The 10,864-nt window shown below is 39.3% G+C and overlaps 1 protein-coding gene across 1 annotated transcript; it reads left to right on the forward strand.

Moving 5' to 3' along the window:
• Positions 1-9,856: 9,856 nt before the first annotated feature.
• On the forward strand, positions 9,857-10,288 carry LOC136827180 (uncharacterized). Its single transcript, XM_067084950.1, has one exon. It carries the CDS (start codon positions 9,857-9,859, stop codon positions 10,286-10,288), a length of 432 nt encoding a protein of 143 aa, XP_066941051.1.
• Positions 10,289-10,864: the final 576 nt, after the last annotated feature.

Raw genomic sequence — 10,864 nt, forward strand, 5'->3', positions numbered from 1 at the left:
ACCAAACGCAGTTGGTCCCTCTGCCACTGTTAAGAATATAAGTATATCTTTGAGTCTTTCGTTAGTTTGTTTAGTTACTCCCTACCAATTACGTACTCATTTTCTCCTATGTATATTTTGCTAGTGTATTATTAATATTTCTCTTCCTGCATTTGTGTTGTAAACCTTTAAGAGAAGAGATTGAAATAAATATCTTTACTTGTTTAGGACATCATGAAGTTTATGTAATGTATAAACAACGAAGTACTTATTTTCCAGCTGCGCATTTTGTATCCACGATCTTAACGAGAGTAATAAACAGAGTTTGATTTAAGATGGCTGTCCGTCATTTATGAGCCGACCCTCTTCATTTTATCCTTGAGATTGCCTCAAGATCTACAGCCACTTTGTAGGCTAAGCTAATGACCACTGATCCATTGCCAACGCTTGTTGGTATACATTCCTCTTCACAGAAAATGTCGGCAGGTACTGGCCTTTCAGTACCAACCTCAGTTAGTGCTTTTGCAGCCTCACAAGTATGGCTGGTGGATGCTAGGCTCATGAAAACATCAGTAGATATTGCAAGTACTCCATCTATTTCAGCGGAGACAGACAAGGATAGAACAATGAGACCGTTCGATGGAGGAGGGGTTATTACTGAGCCTAGCAATCAGTTCTATTTAAGTCCCCGAGGAGACTGGTTTCTTGTCAATAGGAGGAAAAAAAGCAACCCTCAAAATTACCAGAAAGACAGCTGAAAATAAAAGAATGTGACCTAAGTTACCAAGAACCTTTGCTCTTATGCTTCCAACTTTCTAATAATCCTCTTCCACTATTCATCAGAACTGCCTTGACCTGAGAGGTGAATGGGAGAAACTGAAAAATTAATGAAAGCTATTTCTCCATTTGTACTGAATTTTACAAAGCAGGACTGAACAATGATACAGTTTGTTGCTCTAAACAATAATGTTCCTGGCATCCTGCATATCATACCAACGTTCGATATCACATTTTTTCAGCCCTGACATTCTACTTTTTTCAATTCAGTTTTCACATTCATTTGCAAGCAGTGAGAGTGCAAATCTTTCTCAAAAGGAAGTACAAGGTAGTTTTTCTCTCCTTACTTACCCATTGATATGTGTTGTGAAAAGTTACACCTTTCACCACCTTGCTGGGCCCCTGGACGCCAAAACCACGTGTTGTCTTCCTGGTTGCCCATGGGGCCGGACAAACATACCTCGATCTCGTCTGGACGGAGCTAATGTGCGATCAGGACGTGTCTAGTTGGCGGGAAAGTCGCAATTGTTGGATAAGGCATTCTAATACATAAATTGACACAGCTGGAGCACCTTTCCTGCCCACCTCGAACGACTATAAAGAGTGGGAGCAGGCTCAGATGACCGGCTTTCCGATCCAGTTCATCACAGGGGTAACATGTAAATAGTAAGCACTGAGAGGTTCTTTGTTAATATCACCTGACCTATGGTACAGCAAGTAAGGTAGGATAAGTAATTGAAATTTGTAAATCCGTCCACCGAGGTTTAGTTTCTAAATTATTTTAAACCAGTAGTAAATATCTTGGTAATTAACATTTTGAATAACGTAATGAAGCCTGTGTCGGCTTCATGTGTGCTGTGTAATTCGTTTGATATTTAAGATATAATTTAGCTGGGGGAATTTCATTGTTCATGCATTTATTAGTGATGGGTATTTCTATGTAAATAATTGTGTAAATAAAGTAGTTATAAGTCATTGAGCCTTCCCTAGATTGTAGACGTTCTCATCATCTTTCGCAACCCTATAGCTAATAACATAAGCAAGAAACAGTGCGTTGTGATTGAATTTTAACAACAATATGCTTTCTTTGCAGATGGATTTACATCTTTTGTTAATGAGCTCCCTGCCCCTCTCTCCTCTGGAGAAATACAGAAGTTAATAAATGAGGAAGGTTTTTTCTATTACTGGATTTTTGAATGCTGAGGCATTCAAATACAGAGATAAGATCACTGATAATAAACTGCAAGCGATGGAATACAGATATCCAAGTGGCCTGTTTCATATAATTAACGGCGTTGGCCAAATTCCGCTAATCAAATTTGTTGGTTTTTTCTCACTTGAGGTTTAGTTGATAATGTCGTTGGCCAAATTCATGATCGGAATTCGCTTCAATAGATGATGCTGTAGAATGATTAAGCATCACCATTAATGCTGTAAGCCTTCAATTACTTCCCAGGATAACTGAAAGATTTACACTTGATCATTTCATAGGTGGAACTCGGAATGGCATGGGGGCCAGAGAAACAAAGTAGCTTCGGGAGAACACTAGTGATCACTATTGCGAATATACCTCAGCACAAGAGCACAGCTCAGACTGAAAATGAAGTAAACACGCGAAAGAGATGGACCACATTTCGATCAGAATCAGTGCTAACACTTGACCAATAATGGTCTGACTTGGGTGAGGGAAACATCTGGTAAGTTAAGTCTTCATAAAATGCTAGTACTGAGGGTTCGTAAAAAATAGATTGCTGATCCCCAAATAGTGGAAGATAATCTTGCTTGCTGCTTTACCGGAGACGAGCAGAAAATAATAAACTTGACACCATCTGAGGAAGGATTGTAAGAGACCACATCGCGGTCTTTTGGCCGCATGTGTGCATGCGCCATCCATCGGAGGAAACGAGACAAAAGCAAGAACATCCCGTTTTCTCTCTCTCAAGGAACGCAACTTCTACCCTACAATATTTCCGTCTGTTTCTCCCTAACCATTGTTGTCTCGATTTATGTACAATCACCACTACTTGCATTGCCATGCAAGCATTCCAATCATGTACTCATCCGAATCTTCTGTATCAAACTGTATGTATGTTTCTGTTTGTGAAGACGCCAAACTCCTCGCCATTTCACATATATTATGCTGCTGCATTGTATTCATTAATCTGTCTCGAATCTCATGCAATTGGCCATATGTGGAATTTCCTGGCCTTTCCATCGATATATGTTTTATCATTATACATTTATTATGTCTCTCACAATCGCCATCTGTTTGTCTGCCGACAAACACAGATGTCCGAAACATTACCTCTGCTTTGCCCTGTCTGTCTGTGTGAAGAAACTACTTTACGGCTCGCGCCAGCCAATAACAACTTCGAAGATTCTGTACATTCATTCAGTAAGGAACCACCAATAAACCAGACAACATCCAGCCAGTATGTCACTCTATACTATCCTTACAGGATCATAGAAATGACATTTCTTTCACCGAAGTGAATTCGAATGAGCATTATCAAATGCTAACGATCTGCTCCAGGGTGTGGAAAAATAAATGAAAAATCAACAAAAGCTTTACTGTTAGAACTACTATTAGAATGCATATGGAACACATCATTCCATGTCCGTGCCTAATTGAAAACATTTCTTTCTGCTGAATCCCAAAAAGATAGTTTCTAACACCCCGTTGTCTTTGTACAGTTATGAAAAACTGGCTCTGTATATATGTAGCTGGATGGGATTTTAGAAGCGCTCATTCTAACACATAAGAGTTAGTTCACTCTGAGTCCCCGATATGGAAACCTTTCGCATCAAAATAACACCATGTTATCTTTTTTTTTTTTTCTTTGTCTCATTTTCTTTTGCAGAGAAAACAACTGACACTGTGTGCGAACATGGCATTTCTCAAGACCGATAAAACCGAGAGTTAAAATTAAAATTTTTCATAAAAGTCTTGCTGGACTTTAAAATTGTCTAAGTACAAGTAATATTAATTTTTTTTCTGAATGAGAAATCAAGAGGAAAGAGTTTCCAGGGCAGCATTTGCCGCTCAAGACTTTACAAAAGTATTCCTGAAGACTAAGCTGTATGCTTTATTTGTTAATAATTTCTCCTTATCCGTTGTTTCCTCACATATATCAACTGCAGAATGATCCTTACGGCGCATTTGCAAGAGAACTGTGCCATGCCGAGAAACTCGTGGCTTTATTCTCTTTTCATTCTCAATTTCCTATAAAACAGCGTAGGCTAATCGCTCGTCTGTTACTCATTAATGTTCCCGATGAGGTAAAACACTCTTCCATTCCCCTCTGAGCCAGTTACTTTCATTGCCACCACCATGCTTCAGTCTGCCACTGGTAACTGTGTTCATTCCTAGGGAGTCTTCGTTAATATTTTGTTTTGCTTTGCCCTTTATTAAACTATTTTCCAATCAGCATTAATTCCATAAAACGTTACAAAACTGAACTCTTCCCCTCATTAGTTATGAAGATTTAGAAAAACATTCAGAATAACTCTCTACATTAGCATTTTGTGAAACATTATAGCCTAATATCTTGTTTTCCCTCATAGCCTACCATTCGGAGTTTGAACCTCACTCTATTGTTTTTCTTCGGAACAGTGTTTTCTTCTTCTCCCTGAAGTCATTCCTCTCAAATTTCATTCTCTCCCTCCATCCTTCATTAACAGTAGTCTTAGTTACATGCACTTCCTGTGAGTGCGTGTTACTCTTCTTCCAGAATACTTTTACACAGCCGTCACACTACTGCACTGCAATACCTCCGTCAACTCTTCATCATTTCTTTTATTTACAGCCTGTCACTATGCTTCCCATAGCACTTTCTATTTGTTCTTACTTCCTGTGCTTTTTTGCCGATCTGTCCCCAGCTGTTTTAAGGACGCAACCTGTTGGAGCTGTTAAAATTCTCTATCCGTCCCTATGCCCGAGTTGGTGGATTTTAAGCAGGCTGCACAAGCTTGATTGATATACAGCCTTTGCTTCTTTCGTACGGAATTTGACCACTATTTGTAATATTTCCTTGGCGAAGATTTCATCATTATTTTGATCCAACGAGTGGTTAAGAGAAAGGCATATGATAAACCTCCAATTTCTCATTTTACGATTTTTATACGTCTTCCACTTAGTATCAACATAGAGTTAAATGAATATTTCCCGGATCTTTTACTCTTTTATCTGTTTTCCTTTTGTTAAATGTAAATAACAAAAGTGTATTTCTTGTGCCAGTAAACTAATCAGATGCGACATCAACATTTGCGCAGAACCTGAGCATTCAAAATTTCAGTGTCTTTGTTCCAGTAGTGCAGTTCCACCTGAACATCAATTCGCGAGGGTCATTGACAGTACTCGGAATCACCCAACCGTCCATTTCTCGCTGTGCGTTTCTGCTTCTCATCCTAACCTCTCTCTCTCTCTCTCTCTCTCTCTCTCTCTCTCTCTCTCTCACATTTCATCAAAATCGTCCAAGAAAGACGTCATTTTACAATATCAAAAGTTTTTAGTGACTTTCGTTTTAATTATTCCAAATACTTCATTCAGTAATATAAGTCAGGTTTTTTTTCTTGCTACTTTTATCTTCAGCTGTAATTTCCTCCGAGGAAAATTTTTTACTTATGGTGGGGTATCTTGCCTTGCTTATACCATTTTCCCGAAGCTTCACTGAGGACCCAGTCTAGATTCCTGACAGAATCGAATGATTTACCGCCTTTCGATGAAACTCACAGTAACTCTGTTGAACTAAGCAGTCAGTTGTGTACCTGGTAGTTAGTCATTTATAACAGGTCACAACCAAGCTGGAAAATGGCAACATGCTAGTACTCACATCCAAAATAACTGATGAGACCCATACGGCTAACACCTAAGTTATATTATGTATATATATATATATATATATATATATATATATATATATATATATATATATATATATATATATATATATATATATATATATATATTAAGACTTTGATGAACTAAATGCTGGCCTGTCAGAAGTACATCCGGGGCAGGTGCATTGGTGTTGACGTTGGCGGTTTCCATGGTTAGATACAGCGGTTATCTGATGCATTCATTTGTGTTTTTTGATCATGGCCTAAGTGCATGGAGACAGTGTGACACATGGATGAAAGCACTGTGATCTTTCAAACATTGAACCGGTATTGTCATGCTTCTGGGGAAGAGTTATTAAGTGAGTGTGTATGTGTGTGCACTCTCTAATGGTAAATTATGAGAGGAACATACAATGGCTATGGGATTTGATTTGCGACTGGGTGTGATTTGCTTTGTGCAGTGTTTAAGAATCACCACTGTGAAGATACATTATTTGTGGCCATAGAAAGTAAGATAACTCATTAACAGTTATATCTTTTCCAGACATTATGTGGAAATACCCAGTTCGTGTCGCAGGGAAATTCCTCTGATCCTCCATTGTGCATTTTCCAATTTTGTCTCCATTGTGCATCTTTCTGTTTTGAATGTTGATTTCTTTTAACACTATTTCAGGTTTTAATATATGATATGTTTCTTTTAACAGGAATTCTGGGTTCGTCCTGTGAGGACGAATATTTTGGAAGTGGTGTGCTTTTACACACTATATGACATTTATTTTGGTCAAGAATAATTATGACCTATTTATTTAATTTGATGACCAGGGTGCTAGTCACTAGTATTGGTTGGTTTAGAATCATTAATCTGTTTGATTGTGAATCAGACTTTCCTCTAGTTATGATTTCCATTTTTAGGGCATGTGAATCACTTCATTTCATGACCGTAGATTTTGCTGAAACACTTTCGTTAAATTTGCAAATAAAGTCTAGTTTTGTATCTGGGTATTTAATTCCAGTAGGCCTTTGTCTGAGGTTAGATACAGGGAGAGGAGTCCACGAGGAAGAAGGAATGTGCTGACCCAATGCCGGGCCATCGCTACCAGGGAATCTTGGTGATGTAAGATAATATGATGCTGTTCTTAAAACAGATGCCATAAGAGATAATGACCTTAATTGACCTTGTGTAGGGTCATAACAGTGTGTCTGGCATTGGTGTTAGGCATGAATAGATGGTCAAGTAGGTAAATAGCTAGGGTATAGGTTACGCTTCTGAAGAGGCATATCTTATTAATACTGGTACTGGCATCTCAGAATAGGATTTTGATGGTTCAGCAGTTCAGTTTAGGGAGATGCTGTGAAATACACTCGAGTCAGTCTGTCTTGAGCACGAGTGTCTGTGTGCATTTATGATGCATCGTGGGGTGCAAGGTTTTAGTGTGTTTATAGGTATTTCTGGGCTTTAGTTCATATTGGGGAATGTTTGGGTATGTATAGTGCGCGTAGTGTATTTAATTGCAGTATTTTGACCGCTTGTGTGTGGTAAAACACGCGAAAACGCTCAAGTGTTTCTTTCTCTCTCTCTCTCTCTCTCTCTCTCTCTCTCTCTCTCTCTCTCTCTCTCTCTCTCTCTCTCTCTCTTTCTTTGGTGGAAGAATTCTCGCACCGTCAAGCAGAGGCGTACGTAAGTGTTATAATTTTTTTATTGTTAATTTTCGTGTCAGATTGGATTGCTTTTGGATTCCACTGCAACTAATATCGGGTCTTGGCAGTAGTGACGTCATCCCTGAGTGACGTGTCAGTGATGTCATTAGTTTGGGTGGAATCTCTTGCCTTCTTACCCATCCTCTATGCAGAGCATTTGAATTTTGGGCGTAACTTATGTGTTTTTTTTTTCATACAGCAGTCGGCAGTTTGCACTGGCGTTTATGGTTTAATATAAGGATTATCTAATTATTGTATTATCTCTGGGGACTTTGATTATCGGGAAATAATTTTATTTGTCAGTTACTGAGTTACTGGGAGTAAACATTTTTTATGTAAATGTATATACATTTCTTAGATTTGAAACTTCTTTTTTATAGTTACATCCATACGTGTGTTATTTTGGGTACATACGGGCGTGTATGCAAAGGGAGAGGTTGTTACTGTAAGCTTACTCGGCAATCTTTGCCTTGATGATGGGAGAGGCAGACTCGTCTCCGAAGTTTTGCGCTCAGCGTTTTTTTTTTTTTTTGTGTGCTTCGGCAGATCATGGATGTGTTGGTGAGATAGGGGGCTAGGTATAGCACTAAGGGGAGGGGATCGAATTCTTTTCCCCTCTCTCTCTCTCTCTCTCTCTCTCTCTCTCGCTTCCGTTTGCTCGAGTCCCGTTTTCTTTACGTACGTGAGGGTAGATTCCCATTCTCTTTACTTGAGGGGGTGACTGAGTGTTTTTTTTTTTTTTTTGCCCTTGAAGATGCGAAGTTCATCTTGACCTACTTTGCAGTCAGCTGTGCACTCGGCCCGCCCGCTTTTTTCCCCCAATGGAAAAAAAGCGGGCAGGATTTTGTGTTTAATTAGTTTTGGATTCAATTGTGGGTTTAATTAGTACTTTCTTTTGATTTTTGAGGATTAATTATTAGAATAAAGGGAATTAACACTCTGGGTTTCTTACTGTGTGGGAATTCTTTCAGGGAAAATTGTTTTTCTTATGTTTTTCTTTAAGGGGTGTCCTTTCACAGGACTTGGGAAATTTTGCTTTTGTGATCAGCCAAGAATAAGTTAACGGGTTTATTTGCAAAGAGGAAAGCTGTGAAAATGGCGAGAGGAAACAGTGATCAGAGATTCCTTAGGTCAGTATATGGTTGTCTAGGCCACGGAGATTCAGTCCGCAGTTTGAAGGGTTTTGTTGAAGTTCGTAATAGCCAAAGGTTGATGGTTGGGTTGAGTTCTCGGGCCCCAGGGGTTCATTGTTTTAATTGTAATATGCAAGGACACATCAAGAGATTTTGCCGTGTTAAATATTGTGGCAGTTGTAGGAGTTATGGTCATCCTTGGCGATCTTGTCCATCTCTGAGACAGTAAACGGTAGGCCTTCATTTCAGAATTTTGGTAGCTCAGATAAGAAAGTTCCTCAAGCGGATTTTTCGAGGGGGGATCTTGTGATCGGCGAGCGTTGTCTAAAGACCGATCAACTGATCGGTCTTTAGACAATGCAACGGGAAACTGGATGGGTGTTTCTTGTGATATAGGACTTCTGGGGGAACCCTCAGAGGCGAAGCCAGTAGTAGAAAGGTCTGTGCATGGGATAAATGTAAGGGTTTTTATAGATACAGGTGACTCTATTAATTTGATGAATTATGAGTTGTTCCGATCGATGTCTTCCGATCGTTCTTTGAGACCTGCTAAAGAGACAGTATGTGATGTTCAAGCAAATAGGTTATGGGTTTTGGGATACTTAGATGTTGATTTATCTCTTGGGGGTAGAACTTTTACTGACGTACCATAAAAAGGGTCTCAGCGAATGAACGAGAGAGAGACGCACGGCTGGACGCAAGAGAGACACATCTTCAGAGAGCTATGCCCTATCCTGTGGGGACCTTTAGTCTTCTTATCTATGAATCCCTCAGCTTTCCTCTGCCGCCATTTCCTCGCTGAAGCCACCTCTTCAACAAGGTATAGTGATCTGTTGCAAAAGTTCTTCCATGTCAGTCACACTGGTTAAATTCTCGTCATCCTATTTCCATCTCTAAGTGCCAGTATTTCCATATCAACCTTGCCTTATTAGGTCAGTGTTACGCAAATGCCTGTGTTTAAATAATTACATAAAATCGTGTGTTCAAAGTTTCTTGGCACCCTCTGTGCTCGCCTTGTCCTATGTAAATTTTACTGCGTCCTTACTGGCTTTTAATTCGTGAACCCCTATCTTTACAGAGGGTTGTTAGCAGTGGAAACCTCTCTTGACTGTGCCGTGTGTCAGCATCGTCACACCGACAGATGTACTTTCAAGTTTTCCCCGTTATAATTAACCTCTCAGGCCTTGCATGCCTGATTGGTCCATTTCATCTTCTGATATTTCATTTCATGTAGGCTACTGTAAATACACTTAATCTTAAACTTACCCTAACGTGTTTACTTATAAATACCTTGTGAGCAGAGCTCTCAGCTCCTATCAATTCCCCCTTTTCCTTCTGCTTTTACGATTTCCTGAATCAACAGCAATCAGATTTTATACGAAAATAGAGGTAAGTGACGAAATCATTCATTTAGAGTCTATAACTGGCTCATGGTAAGCATTTCTCCAGGAAAAATCGTAAAAATTGCAAAACTAGAAAATCTGTTTGTAGCCTGCACCATTGACTCAAGAAAACGGAAAAAAGCCCTATTGTTACATTATGCAGGTGATGAAGTTTTTGAAATCTACGAAACATTAGGCCTTATTGGTGATGACGCTAATTATGATAAAGTAAAACAAGGTCTAGCAAATTGCTTTCAGCCAAAGAAAAACAAAGAATTCGAACGTTATGAGTTTCGAAATGTGAGGCAGAATCGTGGTGAAACAATTGATCAATTTGCAACACGGCTACGACAAAAGGCTGAAAATTGTGAATTTGCTGATAAGGACGGGGAAATCAAAAGCCAAGTAATTCAAGGTTGTTTGTCAAGCAAACTGAGAGTGAAGTGTTTAGAAGAAGAGAAAGTCTCAACGATATGTTAACCATGGCCAGAGCTATGGAAATTGCAGAGAAACAGTCAAGAGTTATGGATAAGAATACAGACACAAGTTCAAATGTGTTAGTGAATAAGATAGCGCATAAGTATAAGCCGTCACAGCAACACTGGAATCTAGGCCCACATAGCTCATTCCGATCAGCCCCGCCCAAGAAACAAGCAACGTCGTCAGCTGCAGCGTTGTCATCGCCATCCAAATGCTGGAACTGTGGTGGGAATTATCCACATAACAAGAAATGTCCTGCCCTCGGAGTTGAATGCGATTACTGTCACAAGAAGAATCATTTTAAATCTGTGTGCCGAAAACGTTTCAAGAACGACACTCGTCATCACCTGAACGAAATAGTAGAAGATGAAGTCAACGAAGAAGTAGACGAAAGTTTTGAAGCTGATGTTACCTATAGAGTAAAGTCACAAGTGAAAGCAATTTCTAATAGAAAATTGCCAAAAGTGTATGCTAAAATCAACGATATACAGGCAAGAGTACTTGTAGACACCGGTTCGACTATGAATACAATTCATCAGTCAGTCATAAGTCAAATGAATCCCAAGCCGCAGATGA

This window comes from Macrobrachium rosenbergii, chromosome 41 (genome assembly GCF_040412425.1).
Source record: "Macrobrachium rosenbergii isolate ZJJX-2024 chromosome 41, ASM4041242v1, whole genome shotgun sequence".
Classification (NCBI taxonomy): Eukaryota; Metazoa; Arthropoda; class Malacostraca; order Decapoda; family Palaemonidae; genus Macrobrachium; species Macrobrachium rosenbergii.

What these genes read in the sequence shown, in the direction of transcription:
- LOC136827180 (XM_067084950.1), top strand. Translation starts at nt 9,857, where the DNA reads ATGGTAAGCATTTCTCCAGGAAAAATCGTAAAAATTGCAAAACTAGAA.